The sequence below is a fragment of the Carcharodon carcharias genome, chromosome 24, assembly GCF_017639515.1.
Source record: "Carcharodon carcharias isolate sCarCar2 chromosome 24, sCarCar2.pri, whole genome shotgun sequence".
Taxonomy (NCBI): domain Eukaryota; kingdom Metazoa; phylum Chordata; class Chondrichthyes; order Lamniformes; family Lamnidae; genus Carcharodon; species Carcharodon carcharias.
Genome location: NC_054490.1, coordinates 18885817 through 18907298, shown reverse-complemented (window position 1 = coordinate 18907298; position 21482 = coordinate 18885817). Strand labels below are relative to the sequence as shown.

At 53.0% G+C, this 21482-nt stretch overlaps 1 protein-coding gene across 2 annotated transcripts in view; it reads left to right on the top strand.

Annotated features, from left to right (window-relative positions):
• Nucleotides 1-21482, top strand: part of LOC121269395 (solute carrier family 15 member 4-like) — a 44044-nt gene that overhangs the window by 9865 nt on the left and 12697 nt on the right. The window contains exons 3-5 of one of the 2 annotated variants that reach the window (XM_041173991.1): nt 9873-10005; nt 14738-14833; nt 19627-19795. In XM_041173991.1, the coding sequence (XP_041029925.1) occupies nt 9873-10005; nt 14738-14833; nt 19627-19795 (398 nt within the window). Of the gene's footprint in view, nt 1-9872; nt 10018-14737; nt 14834-19626; nt 19796-21482 lie in introns of both variants that reach the window. The other variant, XM_041173990.1, reaches the window with a different exon arrangement.

The following is a 21482-nucleotide window of genomic DNA, read 5'->3' as shown; positions in this document are numbered from 1 at the left end:
CCGGGGATGAGGAACCTGGGGAGAGATTGTAGGAGCTGGGATTGTTCTCCTTAAAGAATGTACAAGGTTATGCAGGGGCCTAGATATAATAGACAGGAAAGACCCGTGCCCCTTAGTAGGGAGGTCCATTCGGCCCCCTTGAGCCTATTGCACAGGAACAGGAGGAGGCTCAGTCAGCCCATTAAGCCATAAGACGTAAGAGCAGAAGTAGGCCATTCAGCCCATCGAGTCTGCTCCGCCATTCAATGAGATCATGGCTGATCTGATAATCCTCAGTTCCACTTTCCTGCCTTTTCCCCATAACCCTCGATTCCCTTACTGATTAAAAATCTGTCTATCGCAGCCTTGAATATACTTACTGACCCAGCCTTTACAGCCCTCTGTGGTAAAGAATTCCACAGGTTCACCACCCTCTGAGAGAAGAAATTCCTCCTCATCTCTGTTTTAAATGGGTGACCCCTTACTCTGAGATTATGCCCTCTGGTCCTAGACTCTCCCACAAGGGGAAACAACCTCTCAGTATCTAACCTGTCAAACCCCTGAAGAATCTTACATGTTTCAATAAAAAACCACCTCTCATTCTTCTAAACTCCAATGAGTACAGGCCCAACCTACTCAACCTCTCCTCATAAGAAAATCCCTCCATACCTGGGAACAACCTAGTGAACCTTCTCTGGACTGTCCCCAATGCCAGTATATCTTTCCTTAGATAAGGGGACCAAAACTGTTCACAGTGTTCCAGGTGTGGTCTAACTAGTACCTTGTATAGTTTTAGTGAGACTTCCCTATCTTTATACTCCATTCCCTTTGAAATAAAGGCCAACATTCCATTTACCTTCCCTATTACCTGCTCAACTTGTATGTTAGCTTTTTGTGGTTCATGCACGAGAACCCCCAAATCCCTCTGTGCTGCAACTTTCTGCAGTCTTTCTCCATTTAAATAATATTCAGCTCCTCTATTCTTCCTGCCAAAGTGCATAACCTCACATTTTCCCACATTATATCCCATCTGCCAAGTTAGCAGGGCTTCACCTGTCTATGTCCCTCTGTAGACTCTTTGTGTCACCCTCACCACTTGCCTTCCCACCTATTTTTGTGTCCTCTGCAAACTTGGTGATATTCACTTCCCTCATCCAAGTCATGAATATATATGTTGTAAATAGTTGTGGCCCCAGCACTGGTCCCTGTGGTACTCCAATAGTTACAGGTTGCCATCCAGAAAATGACCCCTTATCTCAACTCTCTGTCCTCTATTAGTTAGCCAATTCTCTAACCATGCCAATGTACTACCCCCAACACCATGGGCTCTTACCTAATTAAGTAGCCTTATGTGCTGTACCTTAGTGAATGCCTTTTGGAAATCTAAATATATCACATCTACTGGTTCCCCTTTATCTATCCTGCTTGTTACTTCCTCAAAGAATTCTAATAAATTTTTCAGGCACACTTTCCCCTTCATGAAGCCATGCTGACTCTGGTTGATTAGATTATGTAATTCTAAATGCTCTTCTATTACATCCTTTATAATAGACTCCAACATTTTCCCAATGATAGATGTTAAGCTAACTGGCCAATAGTTTCCTGCTTTTTGTTTCCCTCCCTTTTTGAATAAGGGTGTTACATTGGCAGTTTTCCATTCCTCTGGGACTAAGGATTCTTGGAAGATTACTACTAGTGCATCCATTGTCTCTGTAGCTACTTCCTTTAATATCCTGGGATGCAACACATCAGGTCCAGGGGACTTATCAGCCTTTAGCCCCATTAGTTTCCCTGGTACTTTTTTCTAATGATATCAATAGTATTTATTTCCTCCCCCCTCTTTAACCCCTTGATTATTTAGTATTGGAATGCTATTAGTGTCTTCTATCGTGAAGACTGAAGCAAAGTATTTATTCCCTCGAGCCAGTTACACAGGAACAGGAGGAGGCCATTCAGCCCCTTCAAGCCTGTTACACAGGAACAGGAGGAGGCCCATTCAGCCCCTTAAAGCCTGTTACACAGGAACAGGAGGAGGCCCATTCAGCCCCCTCGAGCCTGTTACACAGGAACAGGAGGAGGCCCCATTCAGCTCCCTTGAGCCTGTTACACAGGAACAGGAAGAGGCCTATTCGACACCGTGAACCTCCTAACACAGGAACAGGAAGAGGCACTTCAGCCCCCTCAAGCCTGTTACACAGGAACAGGAGGAGGCCATTCAGCTCCCTTGAGGCTGTTACACAGGAACAGGAGGAGGCCATTCAGCCCCCTTGAGCCTGTTACACAGGAACAGGAGGAGGCCTATTCAATACTGTGAACCTCTCTTAACACAGGAACAAAGCGAGGCCATTCAGCCCCTCCTCAAGCCTGTTACACAGGAACAGGAGAAACAAGAAACTTTTTCTCTTTCTCTCAAGTGCTAAGGAACGCAAGCTCCAACAACTCATCGACACCAACACCCATCTAGGACCCCCCACCCCTGCCTGTTCCTCTGTCCCCACCCTTTCTTCCAATCCCAGCCCCAGCCGTGTATTCACTCTACCCCCTGACCTTCCCTTCTCCAACACTGAACGTTCAGTGCTCAGCAAAGGACTTAGTTTCATACCCTTACGCCCTTACCTCAATGAATTTCGGATTCGGCATGATACTGAACTCTTCTTCCGTCGTCTTCGTCTCCGGGCTCACTTCTTTGGACAGGAGTCCTCTCCCAGTTCAACGGATCCATTTACGCATCTCCAATATTCTCCCTCCACCTGGACCGCTCCCTCTGGATTCTTACCTTCTCTTCATCTTTTCATTGAGAACTGTCGGCGCGACATTAGTCGTCTCAATTTCTCTGCTCCTCTCACCCATTCTAACCTGTCTCTCTCTGAACTTACTGCACTCCATTCTCTCAGGTCCAACCCTGACATTGTCATCAAACCCGCTGACAAGGGTGGTGCTGTTGTTGTCGGGCGCACTGACCTCTACCTCGCGGAGGCTGAGCGTCAACTCGCAGACACTTCCTCCTACCTCTCCCTGGACCATGACCCCACCACTGAACATCAAGCCATTGTTTCCAGGACAGTCACTGACCTCATCTCCTCTGGGGATCTCCCTCCCACAGCTTCCAACCTGATAGTCGCCCAACCTCGGACGGCCCGCTTCTATCTCCTACCCAAAATCCACAAACAGAACTGCCTCAGTAGACCGATCGTCTCAGCTTGCTCCTGCCCCACAGAACTCATTTCTCGTTATCTTGACTCCCTTCTCTCTCCCCTTGTCCAGTCCCTTCCCACCTACATCCGTGATTCCTCTGACACCTTACCTCACATCAACAATTTCCAGTTCCCTGGCCCCAACCGCTTCCTCTTCACCATGGACGTCCAATCCCTCTACACCTCCATCCCCCACCAGGATGGTCTGAGGGCCCTTAGCTTCTTCCTCAAACAGAGGCCCGAACAATCCACATCCACCACTACTCTCCTCCGTCTGGCTGAACTTGTTCTCACACTGAACAATTTCTCCTTCAACTCCTCTCACTTGCTCCAAATAAAAGGTGTGGCTATGGGTACCCGCATGGGCCCCAGCTATGCCTGTCTCTTTATGGGTTATGTGGAACATTCCTTGTTGCAGTCCTACTCCGGCCCCCTTCCACAACTCTTTCTCCGGTACATCGATGATTACTTCGGTGCCGCTTCATGCTCTCGTCGGGACTTGGAAAAATTTATTAATTTTGCTTCCAATCTCCACCCCGCCATCATTTTCACGTGGTCCATCTCTGACACTTCCCTTCCCTTCCTTGACCTCTCTGTCTCAATCTCTGGTGATAGACTGTCCACCAATATCCATTACAAACCCACCGACTCCCACAGCTATCTCGACTACAGCTCCTCACACCCCGCTTCCTGTAAGGACTCCATCCCAGTCTCTCAGTTCCTTCGCCTCCGTCGCATCTGTTCCGATGATGCTACATTCAAAAACAGTTCCTCTGACATGTCCTCCTTCCTTAACCGAGGTTTTCCACCCACGGTCGTTGACAGGGCCCTCAACCATGTCCGGCCCATCTCCCGCGCATCCGCCCTCACGCCTTCTCCTCCCTCCCAGAAACATGATAGGGTCCCCCTTGTCCTCACTTATCGCCCCACCAGCCTCCGCATTCAAAGGATCATCCTCCTCCATTTCCGCCAACTCCAGCATGATGCCACCACCAAACACATCTTCCCTTCACCCCCCTTATCGGCATTCCGTAGGGATCGCTCCCTCCGGGACACCCTGGTCCACTCCTCCATCACCCCCTACTCCTCAACCCCCTTCTATGGCACCACCCCATGCCCACGCAAAAGATGCAACAGTTGCCCCTTCACTTCCTCTCTCCTCACCGTCCAAGGACCCAAACACTCCTTTCAAGTGAAGCAGAATTTCACTTGCATTTCCCCCAACTTAGTCTACTGCATTCGTTGCTCCCAATGTGGTCTCCTCTACATTGGAGAGACCAAACGTAAACTGGGCGACCGCTTTGCAGAACACCTGTGGTCTGTCCTCAAGAATGACCCAAACCTCCCTGTCGCTTGCCATTTTAACACTCCACCCTGGTCTCTTGCCCACATGTCTGTCCTTGACTTGCTGCATTGTTCCAGTGAAGCCCAACGCAAACTGGAGGAACAACACCTCATCTTCCGACTAGGGACTTTACAGCCTTCCGGACTGAATATTGAATTCAACAACTTTAGGTCGTGAGCTCCCTCCCCCATCCCCACCCCCTTTCTGTTTCCCCCTTCCTTTTTTTTCCAATAAATTATAAAGATTTTCCTTTTCCCACCTATTTCCATTATAAAAAAAAACCCACTAGAGCTATACCTTGAGTGCCCTACCATCCATTCTTAATTAGCACATTCGTTTAGATAATATCACCAACTTTAACTTTAACACCTATGTGTTCTATTGTACTATTGTCGTTGACATCTTTTGATGATCTGCTTCTATCACTGCTTGTTTGTCCCTACAACCACACCACCCCCTCCACCTCTCTGTCTCTCTATCTCTCCGCCCCCCACACACACACCTTAAACCAGCTTATATTTCAACTCTTTCTTGGACTCGAACTCAAGTTCTGTCGAAGGGTCGTGAGGACTCGAAACGTCAACTCTTTTCTTCTCCGCCGATGCTGCCAGACCTGCTGAGTTTTTCCAGGTAATTCTGTTTTTGTTTTGGATTTCCAGCATCGGCAGTTTTTTTGTTTTTATAACAGGAGGAGACTGTTCAGCTCCCTTGAGTCTGTTACACAGGAACAGGAGGAGGCCATTCAGCCCCTTCAAGCCTGTTACATAAATACAGGAGGAGATCATTCAGCCCCTCCTCGACCCTATCATGCAGGAAGAGGAGGAGCCCATTCAGCCCCCTTGAGCTAGTTACACAGGAACAGGAGGAGGCCATTCAGCCCCCTTGAGCTAGTTACACAGGAACAGGAGCAGGCCATTCAGCCCCCTTGAGCTAATTACACAGGAACAGCAGGAGGCCATTCAGCCTCTTCGAGCCAGTTACCAGGAAGAGGAGGAGGCCATTCAGCCCCCTTGAGCTAGTTACACAGGAACAAGAGGAGGCCATTCAGCCCCTCGGGCCTGATCTGCAATTCATTCTGGCCATGTCTGACATCTACTCGAATTCCATTTGCTCAATTTTGCCCCATGTTCCACAGTCCCCTTACCCCCAAAAACACCTTATCAATCTCCGTTTTTGGATTTCAATTGTCACCCAGGTTCAACAGCTTCTGGGGTTTAGAGAGAGAGAGCTGGTGGATTCCACTCCGCTCTGTGTGAAGGTGTGCTTCCTGACATCACCCCAGAACGGCCTGGCTCTCATTTTAAGGTTCTGCCCCCTCGTCCTGGACCCCCATCCCACCCCCTTCCACTACCTCGATCCCCATCAACTCCCCAACAATTCGATTAGATAGCCCCCTAATCTTCTGTTTTGCAAACAACATCATCCTCGTCTGTGAACCCTGTCCTGGTCATTCAGCCCTTGCAATCCTGGATCATTCCATATGGATGTGGCCACAATTTTCTCAGATTCCAATTGGTGTTCGCCTCGCTCATTACGTGGGAGCAGTACTCCGACATTGCTCTCCGGAGCTCCCTAAGGCATGTTCCTGATCAGCTGGGCAGAGAAGGGTCCATAGGACAAGAGGGGAAAAAGAGTAATTGCTCGTTCGCCCAGATTGAACCCAAGTCCTTGCAGCAACGGAAGGTTTAAATGGTCCATCTCCATCTACAAATCCATCTGTGGCCTCACTCCTCCATATCTCTGTAACCCCCTCCAGCCCCTACAACACTCCCTATCTCTATAACCTCCTCCAGCCACTACAACACTCCCTATCTCTGTAACTTCCTCCAGCACCTACAACCCTACCTATCTCTGTAACCTCCTCCAGCCCCTACAACCCTCCATATCTCCGTAACCTCCTCCAGCCCCTATAACCTCCCCTATCTCTGTAACCTCCTCCAGCCCCTACAACCCTCCCTATCTCTGTAACCTCCTCCAGCCCCTACAATCTTCCCTATCTCAATAACCTCCTCCAGCCTCTACAACCCTCCCTATCTCTGTAACCTCCTCCAGCACCTACAAACCTCCCTATCTCTGTAACCTCCTCCAGCACCTACAACCCTCCTTGTCTCTGTTACCTCCTCCAGCCCCTACATCCCTCCCTATCTCTGTAACGTCCTCCAGCCCCTACAACCCTCCCCATCTCTGTAACCTCCTCCAGCCCCTACAACCGTCCCTATTTCTGTAACCTCCTCCAGCCTCGACAACACTCCCTATCTCAATAAACTCCTCCAGACCGTACAACCCTCCCTATCTCAATAACCTTCTCCAACCACTACAACCTTCCCTATCTCTGTAACCTCCTCCAGCCCCTACAACCCTCCCTATCTCAATAACCTCCTCCAGCCACTACAACCCTCCCTATCTCTGCAACATCCTCCAGCCCCTACAACCCTCCCTATCTCTGCAACGTCCTCCAGCCCCTACAACCTTCCTCATCTCAATAACCTTCTCCAGCCCCTACAACCCTCCCTATCTCTGCAACATCCTCCAGCCCCTACAACACTCCCTATCTCTGTAACCTCCTCCAGCCACTAACCACTCTCCATATCTCTGTAAACTCATCCAGCCCCTACAATCCTCCCTATCTCTGTAACCTCCTCCAGCCCCTACAACACTCCCTATCTCAATAACCTCCTCCAGCCCCTACAACCCTCCGTATCTCTGCAACGTCCTCCAACCCCTACAATCCTCCCTATCTCTGTAACCTCCTCCAGCCCCTACAACCCTCCCTATCTCTGTAACCTCCTCCAGCCCCTACAACCCTCCCGATCTCTGTAACCTTCTCCAGCCCCTACAACCCTCCTTATCTCTGTAACCTCCTCCAGCCCCTACAACCCTCCTTATCTCTGTAATGTCCTCCAGCATCTACAACCCTCCCTATCTCTGTAACGTCCTCCAGCCCCTACAACACTCCCTATCTCTGTAACCTCCTCCAGCCACTAACCACTCTCCATATTTCTGTAAACTCATCCAGCCCCTACAATCCTCCCTATCTCTGTAACCTCCTCCAGCCCCTACAACCCTCCCTATCTCTGTAACCTCCTCCAGCCCCTACAACCCTCCCTATCTCTGTAAACTCATCCAGCCCCTACAATCCTCCCTATCTCTGTAACCTCCTCCAGCCCCTACAATCCTCCCTATCTCTGTAACCTCCTCCAGCCCCTACAACCCTCCCTATCTCTGTAACCTCCTCCAGCCACTAACCACTCTCCATATTTCTGTAAACTCATCCAGCCCCTACAACCCTCCCTATCTCTGTAACCTCCTCCAGCCCCTACAACCCTCCCTATCTCTGTAACCTCCTCCAGCCCCTACAACCCTCCCTATCTCTGTAACCTCCTCCAGCCCCTACCACCCTCCCTATCTCTGTAACCTCCTCCAGCCCCTACAACCCTCCCTATCTCAATAACCTCCTCCAGCCCATACAACCCTCCCTATCTCTGTAACCTCCTCCAGCCCCTACAATCCTCCCTATCTCTGTAACCTCCTCCAGCCCCTACAACCCTCCCTATCTCTGTAACCTCCAGCCCCTACAACCCTCCCTATCTATGTAACGTCCTCTAGCACCTACAACCCTCCCTATCTCTGTAACCTCCTCCAGCTCCTATGACCCTCTGTACTCCACTCAATTTTAAGCTCCCCTCTCCCAGTCCACTTTCCAGGTGTGTTAGGATGATGGGAGTTGCTGTAAAATTCCGGCCCTCGTCACTCTCCAGTTCTCTCTCTCTCTCTCTCTCTCTCTTTGTTTCTATCATTCTCTCTATCTCCTTGTCTCCCTCAGTTTCTCTATCTCTCCATCGTTCTGAAACATGCTTTTTCAAGATCAGTGTGACAGCCAAACAGTTTCAAACTCAAATCAAAAGCATTCTTGATGATGGCAGGTCTTTCCCAGTATTCCAGCAGGTTAAGTAGGTTGTTGATACTCAGCAGTGGGATGTTGATTGGGAGACTGATCCTGGCCCATGGCTTAAAACTCTAGGGGCTATGAATAGAAACTCCACCCGTTGTAAATTATGAAACTATTTTCCGCAGAATTGCTGTTTAAGAGACTGGCAGTGGTAGGAAAACTGGTCACAGGAGGAATTATATGTTTAAAGCTCAACCGGTATGATATGAGAACAAGAGGAGGCCATTCAGCCCCTCCTCGAGCCAATTATGCAGGAACAGGATGACGCCCAGTCAGCCCCTCGAGCCTGTTACACAGGAACAGGAGGAGGCCCCATTCAGCCCCCTCCTCGAGCCTGTCACACAGGAACAGGAGGAGGCCCCATTCAGCCCCCTCCTCGAGCCTGTCACACAGGAACAGGAGGAGGTCCCATTCAGCCCCCTCCTCGAGCCTGTTACACAGGAACAGTAGGAGGCCATTCAGCCCCTCCTCGAGCCAATTATGCAGGAACAGGATGATGCCCAGTCAGCCCCTCGAGTCTGTTACACAGGAACAGGAGGAGGCCATTCAGCCCCTCGAGCCTGTTACACAGGAACAGGAGGAGGCCATTCAGCCCCTTGAGCCTGTTACACAGGAACAGGAGGAGGCCATTCAGCCCCTTGAGCCTGTTACACAGGAACAGGAGGAGGCCATTCAGCCCCTCGAGCCTGTTACACAGGAACAGGTGGAGGCCATTCAGTCCCCCTGAGTCTGTTAGACAGGAACAGGAGGAGGCCATTCAGCCCCTCCTCGAGCCTGTTACGCAGGAACAGGAGGAGGCCCAGTCAGCCGCCTCCTCGAGCCTGTTACACAGGGACAGGAGGAGGCCATTCAGCCCCTCCTCGAGCCAATTATGCAGGAACAGGATGATGCCCAGTCAGCCCCTCGAGTCTGTTACACAGGAACAGGAAGAGGCCATTCAGTCCCCCTGAGTCTGTTACACAGGAACAGGAGGAGGCCATTCAGTCCCCCTGAGTCTGTTAGACAGGAACAGGATGAGGCCATTCAGCCCCTCCTCGAGCCTGTTACACAGGAACAGGTGGAGGCCATTCAGTCCCCCTGAGTCTGTTAGACAGGAACAGGAGGAGGCCATTCAGCCCCTCCTCGAGCCTATTACACAGGAACAGGATGAGGCCCAGTCAGCCCCTCGAGCCTGTTACGCAAGAACAGTAGGAGGCCATTCAGCACACCCCCACCCCCGCGAGTCTGTTACACAGGAACAGGAGCAGGTCAATCAGCGACTCAAGTCTGTTCAATTAGGTCTCAGCTCATCTCAAATTCAACACCATCTTGTCTCTATAACCCTTGGCTCATTAAAAAAAAATTCTCTTGACCTGACTTTGGAAATGGCAGATCCATTTTTATAATTTCTGTATCTTGCAAACAGATCCCCTTACAGCGATCTCTCGGAGGAGACCTTGTTCAGCAATGGCAGACACCCCTCGGACACCACTCGAGAAAACATAAAGGTCCTCAAGAGGGTCATTCCAGTCTTCCTGACGTTGATCCCCTACTGGATGGTATACTTCCAGGTTAGAGGTCGCATGTCCAGTTACACCTACCAGGAAAGGCCGGATAGGGCGAGAGCCGCCATATTTAGAAAGGGGAAGACCAAGGGGTGATCAGATGGAGAAATAGTCACAACTGAACCCATCAGTGGAGTTTGAGAAGCAAAAGCCTTTGCCTGGGGAGCGGTGAGAAGGTGGAACTCACTACCACAGGGAGTGGCTGAGGTGAATCGTGTCGATGTGTTCAAGGGGAAGCTGGGCAAAGGCACTAAGCAGAGACGAAAAGGAGGCGTGATGGGGGGAGATGTGGAAGGTGCGGGGACAAGGATGTTCATGTGGAGCATTAATACCAGCGCCGAACAGATAGTCTAAATGGCCTGTTTCAGTTCCACGCAGTTTCCTGGAACTCTAACGCTCCCAGGACAGGTACAAGCGGGGTTAGATACAGAGCAAAGCTCCCTCTACACCGTCCCCATCAAACACTCCCAGGACAGGTACAGCACGGGGTTAGATACAGAGAAAAGCTATCTCTACACTGTCCCCATCAAACACTCCCAGGACAGGTACAGCACGGGGTTAGATACAGAGAAAAGCACCCTCTACACTGTCCCCATCAAACACTCCCAGGACAGGTACAGCACGGGGTTAGATACAGAGTAAAGCTCCCTCTACACTGTCCCCATCAAACACCCCCAGGACAGGTACAGCACGGGGTTAGATACAGAGAAAAGCACCCTCTACACTGTCCCCATCAAACACTCCCAGGACAGGTACAGCAAGGGGTTAGATACAGAGTAAAGCTCCCCCTACACCGTCCCCATCAAACACTCCCAGGACAGGTACAGCACAGGGTTAGATACAGAGTAAAACTCCCTCTACACTGTCCCCATCAAACACTCCCAGGACAGGTACAGCGCGGGGTTAGATACAGAGTAAAGCTCCCCCTACACTGTCCCCATCAAGCACTCCCAGGGCACGTACAGCACGTAGTTAGATACAGAGTAAATCTCCCTCTACACTGTCCCCATCAAACACTCCCAGGACAGGTACAGCACGGGATTAGATATAGAGTAAATCTCCCTCTAAACTGTCCACATCAAACACTCCCAGGATGTTTATAGCACGGATTAGATACAGAATAAAGCTCCCTCTACACTGTCCCATCAAACATTCCCAGGACAGGTACAGCACGGGGTTAGATACAGAGTAAAGATCCCTCTACACTGTCCCCATCAAACACTCCCAGGACAGGTACAGCACGGGGTTAGATAAAGAGTAAATCTCCCTCTATACTGTCCCCATCAAACACTCCCAGGACAGGTACAGCACGGGGTTAGATACAGAGTAAATCTCCCTCTACACTGTCCCCATCAAACACTCCCAGGACAGGTATTGTGCAGCATAGGGGTTATATACAGAGTGAAACTCCCTTTATCGTCTCTTATTGACCAGTGTGTGTAAAGAGATTGAAGTGAGGTGCCTGTGTCGAGATGTTGTGGGTAATTTGGCTGCAGGATTCCCTCAGTTTGTTCCTATCCTTTTTTCCCCGTGTCTGCTGTGAGACTGTTAAGCTGTAATTTGCAATGTTGTTGTTGTGTAATGTGTCTTACCACCGCCTGTATACAAGGACTGTCAAGGCCATCTCTTAACCATCAATGTCCCGGCCGTGAGGCAGCTTCCATCCTCATTCATTCCTGCGTTACCCTCTCCAGCTCACTCCTGGCTTCCAGTGTCCACTCCTCAGGAAATCCACATCAACAGGACTCAGTTACCCAATTCTAACCCAGATCATGTCACTACCTACAATCCTACACTGGGCACGCTGACCCCCACCCTCCTACCCTGGTCACGCTGACCCCCACCCTCCTACCCTGGTCACGCTGACCCCCATCCTCCTACCCTGGGCTCACTGCCCCCCCACCCTCCTACCCTGGTCACGCTGACCCCCACCCTCTTACCCTCGGCTCGCTGAACCCCACCCTCCTACTGTGGTCATGCTGACCCCCACCCTCCTACCCTGGTCACGCTGACCCCCACCCTCCTACCCTGGGCTCTCTGACCACCCCCCCCACCCTCCTACCCTGGTCACGCTGACCCCTACACTGGGCTCTCTGACCACCCCCCCCCCACCCTCCTACCCTGGTCACGCTGACCCCCACCCTCCTGCCCTGGGCTCTCTGACCACCCCCCACCCTCCTACCCTGGTCACGCTGACCCCACCCTCCTACACTGGGCACGCTGGCCCCCACCCTCCTACCCTGGGCTCACTGCCCCCCCACCCTCCTACCCTGGTCACGCTGGCCCCCACCCTCTTACCCTGGGCACGCTGACCCCCACCCTCCTACACTGGGCATGCTGGCCCCCACCCTCTTACCCTGGTCACGTTGACCCCCACCCTTCTACCCTGGTCACGCTGACCACCCCCCCTCCTACCCTGGTCACCCTGGCACCCCCTCCTACGCTGGGATCGCTGACCCCCACCCTCCTACCCTGGTCACCCTGGCCCCCCCCTCCTACCCTGGGATCGCTGGCCCCCACCCTCTTACCCTGGTCACCCTGGCCCCCCCCTCCTACGCTGGGCTCGCTGACCCCCCACCCACCTCCCCTGGGCTCACTTCCCCCCCTCCCCACCCTCCTACCCTGGTCACGCTGACCCCCCCCCCCTACCCTCCTACCCTGGTCACGCTGACTCCCACCCTCCTACGCTGGGATCGCTGCTCCTGTTGACTCGCTGACAAACAGCAGCTCAGTTATAAAATTCACTTCATTCTTTTCAAATTTCTCTGCGATCTGGTAACTTCCCTATCTCTGTAACCTCCTCCAGCCCCTACAACCCTCCCTATCTCTGTAACCTCCTCCAGCCCCTACAACCCTCCCTATCTCTGTAACCTCCTCCAGCCCCTACAACCCTCCCTATCTCTGTAACCTCCTCCAGTCCCTACAACCCTCCCTATCTCTGTAACCTCCTCCAGCCCCTACAACCCTCCCTATCTCTGTAACCTCCTCCAGCCCCTACAACCCTCTCTATCTCTGTAACCTCCTCCAGCCCCTACAACCCTCCCTATCTCTGTAACCTCCTCCAGCCCCTACAACCCTCTCTATCTCTGTAACCTCCTCCAGCCCCTACAACCCTCTCTATCTCTGTAACCTCCTCCAGCCCCTACAACCCTCCCTATCTCTGTAACCTCCTCCAGCCTCTAAACCCTCCCTATCCCTGTAATCTCCTCCAGCCCCTACAACCCTCCCTATCTCTGTAACCTCCTCCAGCCCCTACAACCCTCCCTATCTCTGTAACCTCCTCCAGCCCCTACAACCCTCCCTATCTCTGTAACCTCCTCCAGCTCCTACATCCCTCCCTATCTCTGTAACCTCCTCCAGTCCCTACAACCCTCCCTATCTCTGTAACCTCCTGCAGCCCCTACATCCCTCCCTATCTCTGTAACCTCCTCCAGCCCCTACATACCTCCCTATCTCTGTAACCTCCTCTAGCCCCTACATCCCTCCCTATCTCTGTAACCTCCTCCAGCACCTACAACCCTCCCTATCTCTGTAACCTCCTCTAGCCCCTACATCCCTCCCTATCTCTGTAACCTCCTCCAGCACCTACAACCCTCCCTATCTCTGTAACCTCCTCCAGCCCCTACATCCCCCCCTATCTCTGTAACCTCCTCCAGCACCTACAACCCTCCCTATCTCTGTAACCTCCTTCTGCCCCTACAACCCTCCCTATCTCTGTAACCTCCTCCAGCCCCTACATCCCTCCCTATCTCTGTAACCTCCTCCAGCACCTACAACCCTCCCTATCTCTGTAACCTCCTCCAGCCCCTACAACCCTCCCTATCTCTGTAACCTCCTCCAGTCCCTACAACCCTCCCTATCTCTGTAACCTCCTCCAGTCCCTACAACCCTCCCTATCTCTGTAACCTCCTCCAGCCCCTACAACCCTCCCTATCTCTGTAACCTCCTCCAGCCCCTACAACCCTCCCTATCTCTGTAAACTACTCCAGCCCCTACAACCCTCCCTATCTCTGTAACTTCCTCCAGCCCCTACAACCCTCCCTATCTCTGTAACCTCCTCCAGCCCCTACAACCCTCCCTATCTCTGTAACCTCCTCCAGCCCCTACAACCCTCCCTATCTCTGTAACCTCCTCCAGCTCCTACATCCCTCCCTATCTCTGTAACCTCCTCCAGTCCCTACAACCCTCCCTATCTCTGTAACCTCCTGCAGCCCCTACATCCCTCCCTATCTCTGTAACCTCCTCCAGCCCCTACATCCCTCCCTATCTCTGCAACCTCCTCCAGCCCCTACAACCCTCCCTATCTCTGTAAACTGCTCCAGCCCCTACAACCCTCCCAATCTCTGCAATCTCCTCCAGCCCTACCTTCCTCGGAGATCTGCGAACTGGTCTCAATTTGGCCAGTTGATCATCTTTGATTTTATTATCACTACCTGTAGCTTTCGTTTGTTCTGCTGCCTGTATCCTGCGCTCCAGTGTTCCTTTCCTAAACCTCTCCGCCCCTCTCTCTCTCTCTCTTTCTTTACGATCCCTCTAAAACTTTCCCCTTTGTCCCGTTTTCTGATCACCTCTGTGCTACGTGATGTACTCGGTGTGACATTTTACTTGATGGTTGCACCTGTGAAGCGTTTTGTGCCGTTATATAACACTGGGGATGTTGTACAAGTGCATGTTACTGTTCGTGTTGTGAGTGACCCACCTGTACCTCTTTCTCGTTCTCTCCTAGATGGAAAGCACATACGTGTTACAGAGCTTACACCTCCAGCTCCCGTCATTGTTCGGCAACCGCTCTCAAAGAAATGGGACAGGTCATCAACAGACGGTGAGTTGTGCTCACAGTAGGATCATGCGCCTCAAAGGAGGCCATTCAGCCCCCTCCAGCCTGTTACACAGGAACAGGGGGAGGACCATTCAGCCCCTTCCTCGAGCATGTTACACAGGAACAGGAGGAGGCCCCATTCAGCGCCCTCCTCGAGCCTGTTACACAGGAACAGGAGGAGGCCCCATTCAGCCCCTCGAGCCTGTTACACAGGAACAGGAGGAGGCCCATTCAGCCCCCTCCTCGAGCCTGTTACACAGGAACAGGAGGAGGCCCATTCAGCCCCTCGAGCCTGTTACACAGGAACAGGAGGAGGCCCCATTCAGCCCCCTCCTCGAGCCTGTTACACAGGAGCAGGAGCCGGGGCGGGGGTGATGAGAGGCACGATTCTGCCCCCCAAGCCTGTGGCAAATTCCCTCTGAGCCGCTGTGTGCCGCGGAGACAGGACGGAGGCGTACGCGGTCCCGAGCAGCAGCAGGCGGGGGTCAATCGCACCCTTTCGCCCGCTGTGTCCTGTACTTATACAGCAACTAATAACACTGGGACCCACACACACACAACCCTGGTGCAGGGACCGATGGGGGGTTGGGTGGGAGGGGGAGGTGGGATTGAATCATTCCATTTTACCCAGTGGGCCATAGTGGGAGACGGACGCAAGGACCTTGCGGGGTAACAGACGGGACCTGAAGTGTCTCCGCTCACCCAAATGTTCACTGTGCCAGTAAACTGATGAGTTAACACAGCGAGGGGGGCGGGCAGGCTGTGAGTAAGCGTGCAAGGGCTGGAGAGCTTATTTTTACTCCGTTTTCAGTTCCTCCTTTCTCAAAGCAGCGCTGACTGTAAGCGAAAGGGGATGTGACCACTCTGCGAGGGCTTAATCTCACGCCTGGAGCCTTGGTCGCATCAGCCTCAGCCACTGCCAAAAGCCCTCCTCGAGCGCCGCCCACTGAGAAGCCTGCCCCAGTGGGCCCTGTTCCACCCTCGACCGCCGCTCACTGAGAAGCCTGCCCCAGTAGGCCTCGTTCCCTTGCTCCGCCTGAGCCGCTGGAGAGAAGGGACTGTGCCGCTTCTCCCCGGCCTGTTCGCGGGGGACCAGTGACCCGTAAAACCAGGGAGGTGGTCACTCGCCCCATCGTGTGCCCGTACTGGCCCTTCGAAAGATCCCGTCCACCCACATCCCCCCAATACCCCAACCCACGCCACCTCCATTCCCTTTTCCCCACCCGTGCCCTTGTGCCTAGTTCCCAGCCATCCTACAGCCTGACCCCCACCCACGGTGACAATTACTCCATCGGAGCCTCTCACTGTTTCAAACGCCTCGATTAAATCTCACCCCGCCCTTGCTGCAGAGAAGTGAGGTGGGGCTTTCCCAGTCTCCCCACGTCTTCCCTTTGACACAATTTCCTCCTTCTCCCGGCTGCGTTACTGGGGCCAACAGTGCAACCACTACAGAGGTGAGCGGTGCGAGCTGAAAAGGCCGGGGGTGAGGGGGTGGTGGTGGTGGTGGCGGGGATGGGGAGGTGGGATGCAGGAAGCGAGGGAGCTGGGGATTTATGAGCGCAAGCCCTTGAAGGCGGCAGGCGTTGAATCACAGAATCACAGGGTGCTAAAGATGCCCTTCGGCCCATCGAGTTTGCACTGACACGTGAGAAACCCCTGACCTACCTCCCTAAACCAATTTACCAGCACTTGGCCCATAGCCTTGAATGTTATGATGTGCCAAGTGCTCATCCAGGTACCTTTTTAAAGGATGTGAGGCATCCCACCTCCACCACCCTCCCAGGCAGCGCATTCCAGACCCTCACCACCCTCTGGGTGAAAAAGCTTCTCCTCACATCCCCCCTAAATCTCCTGCCCCTCACCTTGAACTCATGCCCCCTTGTGACTGACCCTTCAACTAAGAGGAACAGCTGCTCCCTATCCACCCTGTCCATGCCCCTCATAATCTTGTACACCTCGATCAGGTCGCCCCTCAGTCTTCTCTGCTCCAACGAAAACAACCCAAGTCTATCCAACCTCTCTTCATAACTTAAATGTTTCATCGAAGGCAACATCCTGGTGAATCTCCTCTGCACCCCCTCCAGTGCAATCACATCCTTCCTATAATGTGGCGACCAGAACTGCACACAGTACTCCAGCTGTGGCCTCACCAAGCTTCTATACAACTCCAACATGATCTCCCTACTTTTGTCATCTATGCCTCGATTGATAAAGGCAAGTGTCCCATTTGGCTTTTTCACCACCCCACTAACATGCCCCTCTGCCTTCAGAGATCTATGGACACATATGCCAAGGTCCCCTTATTCCTCGAGAAGGTTGCATTTAAACAGACACAGGGTCCCAAGCTTCAGGGCGATGGGGTAACAGAGCAGGGAAGTTGTGGTGAACCTTTTCTAACGTCGCCTCCAATTTGTTTATCCAATGGCAGGACACAGGCCTCACTGGCCAGGCCATTATTGACCACCCATCCCCTGGCCGCCCTCCAACCGAACAGCCTTGCTTGACCACTCCAGGGGGACAGGTGGAGTCTCCTGGCGGGATTTTACACCAGGTCTCACTGGAACCCGGTTTCTCCCCCCTTTACCCTCTCAGCCCTTCATGGTTTTGAGACCATCACCTCCCCCATTAAATCTTCCCTTCCCTGCTCCGGGGAGAACGGTCCCGGCTTCTCTAGTCTCCCTCCGCACGGACAGAATTCCCTCGCCCCCCCCCACGCCCCCCTTGGTACCGCCCCGCTCGTTGTCCTCTGCTCCCCCTCTTGCCTCCCATCCCCCTCCCAAAGCCCCCGATGCCCCTTCCTGAAGTAAAGGGGGGGGCCCAGAATTGGACTCGATACTCCCGAAAGTGAGTAAACATCCAGAAGTTCCCCTCCGAGCCATTCGTCATCCCGACTTGAGAATATATCAGCCGTTCCTTCACTGTCACTGGGTCAAAATCCTGGAACTCCCTCCCTAACAGCACGGTGGGTGTACCTACACCACAGGGACTGCAGCGGCTCAAGAAGGCATCTCACCACCACCACCTTCTCAAGGGGCAATTAGGGATGGGCAATAAATGCCGGCCATGAATGAATAGAAAGTAAATCAGATGGGTCGTTTTGGCTAAAGATGGAGGTTTCATAGTCGCCATTACTGAGATGAGCTCCCCATCCTAGACTTTGCGAGGTACATTGCTCGAGGGAGGATGTTGGCGAGGGGTCCAGAGCGGCTCCAGGATCGAGGGGACTCCAATTAACGTGAAGAGACCGGAGAAGCTGGGACTGTTCTCCTTGGGGAGAGAGGGGCTCAAGCGGCTATTTAACCAGGAGCGTCCAAAAAATGAAGGGCGGAGCAGATGAGGAGAAATGAACTCTTCCTTGCGGGGCAGGGGACAGGAGGGTTGGTAAGCAGAGGGATGCAGGTTTAAGGTGATGAGAGAAAGACTCAAGGGGGGCCGTGAGGCAGTGAAGAGAGTTTTTTTTAAACAATGCATTATTCCCTCTCTCTCTTAGGCAGTCTCTCAAAGATGGCTGACCTCCACTCCAGCCCCATGGCCCTGTGATGACCGATAAGTCCAATGCCCCGATCTGCAGCCTCTGCCCTGCGCAGCTGTTGCTTGAAGGGTCGAGTGGGTGTGGGAGGGTGTTGTCCGGAGGCTCGTATCTCCCTGCGACACCTCGATTTCACCCCTGTCCACTCTCCCAGCCAAGTCTCCCGCGTTGGGTGCCCCCCCCCACCGAATGAACCTTCTCCCCAGTTTTTGGTGGAAGCGAGCCGGGGTCTCCCACGGGAGTTGGCAGGGGGTGGCTTGACCTCTTCGGGGCTGTTTCGAGGACACCCCTAAGGCGCTCGCTTCCACTGTCCTCTGTGAAGGGTGTCAGGCCCTCTTGCCGTGACTGAGATCCGAGTTATTTCAGGAGTCTGGCGTCAGGGTTACGAACATACAGCCACGCTAAACAGCAGCAGGAGTGAGGCCACTCGGCCCCTCGGGCCTGCTCCGCCATTTCAATGAGATCCCGGCTGAACCTCAGCCCCGCATTCCCGATAACCTTTGACCCCCCCTTGCTTATCACCGCCTCTGCCTTAAAAATATTCAAAGGCTCTGCTTCCGCTGCCTATTGAGGGAGGGAGGGAGGGAGTTCCAAAGTCTGAGAGAAAGAAATTTCTCCCCGTCTCTGTCTTAGACGGGTGACCCCCTTATTTTTAAACAGCGACCCCTGGCTCACGATCCTCCCACAAGAGGAAACGTCCTCTCCACATCCACCCTCTCCAGACCCTCCTCAGCATCTTATAGGTTTCAATCTTACTCTTCTAAACCCCAGCGGATACGAGACTGACCTGTCCGAACTTACCTCATGAGATAACCTGCCCGTTCCTGGTGTTAGTCTGGTATACCCTCCGGCCTAGCGGAGCTGGTTTTGAGCGACTGGCGGCCACTGTTAGGCACGTTAAGGATGGGAGAAGGCGCTACTCTTGGAACGCCATTCTTGCCACCGGAGGGATGGGAGGATCTCGTGAAGGCAGGGTGGCCGGTACCTCTCCGGTGCGGCTATGAAGCTCCCGAGCTGCTCCGACTGAAAGGGCGGAGGAAGCAGGTTCACTCGAAACTTTCAAAAAGGGGAATTGGATGAATTCATCGGGAAGGAAGAACTGTAGAGGGCTGCGGGGTTGCGGAGGTGGGGGGAAGGAGGTGGGAGAAGGGGGAGCGAGGTGGGCAGGATCGTTCAAAGAGCCAGAACTGGCACGATGGGCCTAATGGCCTCCTTCTACCCCTCACCACCACCACCATCGGGCTGTAACCTCTACCTTTGTCTACAGTTTCCCACGGCTTGGCTGACTATGTTTGATGCAGTGATGCTCCTGATCCTGATCCCCCTGAAGGACAAAGTGATTGACCCCTTCCTGGTGAAGAGGAACCTCTTACCCACGCCGCTGACCCGTATCAGCCTGGGAATGCTCTTCGCCATGCTGTCCGCCATTGCTGCAGGTGAGGTCAGAGGGCAGGGGGGTGGGTCTCCGTGCTCCCGGTCCTAGTGTTGCGTTTGACACCCGAGATCAGCTTGGAGACACGCAGCAACTCCCAGCCGAATCAAGATCGCCTACGTCCACTCCCGTACTGTCGCCGGACTGCGTCCCCATCTCAGCTGATCCGCTGCAGAAGCCCTCATCCATGCCTCAGCATGCTCTTGGCTGGGTTCCCTCATTCTACCCAATGTAAACCTGAGGTCATCCAAAACACAGCTGCCCGGATGCCAGCGAGTAACAGGTCATCTTCACCCATCAACTCAGTTCTTCCCAAACTATTTGGAGACCATCACCCTCCCTATCTCTGTAACCTCCTCCAGCCCTTACAATCCTCCCTACCTCTGTAACCTCCTCCAGCCCCTACAACCCTCCCTATCTCTGTAACCTCCTCCAGCCCCTACAACCCTCCCTATCTCTGTACCCTCCTCCAGCCCCTACAACCCTCGCTGTCTCTGTAACCTCCTCCAGCCCCTACAACCCTCTCTATCTCTGTAACCTCCTCCAGCCCCTACTACCCTCCCTATCTCTGTACCCTCCTCCAGCCCCTACAACCCTCGCTGTCTCTGTAACCTCCTGCAGCCCCTACAACCCTCCCTATCTCTGTAACCTCCTGCAGCCCCTACCACCCTCACAGATCTCTGTGCTCCACCATTCCATTTGAGGCAGTTGGTCCCCTCCGACTTGAATTGCCCCAACATTGGTGACTGTGTCTGCAGCTACCTGTGTCCTAATCTCTGGAATTCTTTCCCTAAACCTATCCACCTCTCTCATCCTGTGAAGGAACTCAGAAGTCCAATGGGGAAGTTAGAGTTTTAAGCTGTTAATTCTAGGTTAGCCGTGTAAAATGGCAGAAATGACATAAAAGCTACCTTGACTTGAAATCGCCTGCCAATTTTGAATTATTGCTTATATGCGTAAAGGAAACACAATGTCCTTCAGTCTGTGTAAATTGGGACCACAGTCAGAACCTCCCAAACCCACGACCACCCACCAGAAGGACAAGGGCAGCAGATAGATGGGAACACAACCACCTGGAAGTTTCCCTCCAAGTCAATCCCCATCCTGACTTGGAAATATATTGGCCGTTCCTTCACTGTTGCTGGGACAGAATCCTGGAACTCCCTCCCTAACAGCACTGTGGGTGTACCTACACCACACGGGGACTGCAGCGGTTCAAGAAGGCAGCTCACCACCACCTTCTCAAGGGGGCAATTAGGGATGGGCAACAAATGCTGGGCCCAGCCAGCGAAGCCCACATCCCATGAATGAATAAAAAAACACTAGCCAGGAATATGTCTGGGGCCTGACACTGATGAAGGGAGTCGTGTTTGTAAGATTACAATTGAGGTCACTCTCAGATAAGATAATATAATGTTTTTGCCAACGCGAGTACCATGAATAATGGAAGCCTTTTCAGAGTTCAGCGGGGCAGGTTTTAAGACACACACATAGTTGGGGGTGGGGGTGGGGGTGCGGGTGGGGACGTTTTAGTCAGCCGTGTGTTTTATCACAGATAAACTGACTTTAAAATACACACTATCAGCAGACACAGGTCAGTCAGCTTTCAGCCATCTTAGGACACAGAGGGGTCGAGTTCCTTTGGTGAATTCCCCCTCCCTGGGTTTTGAGACAGAGATACTATCCTAACC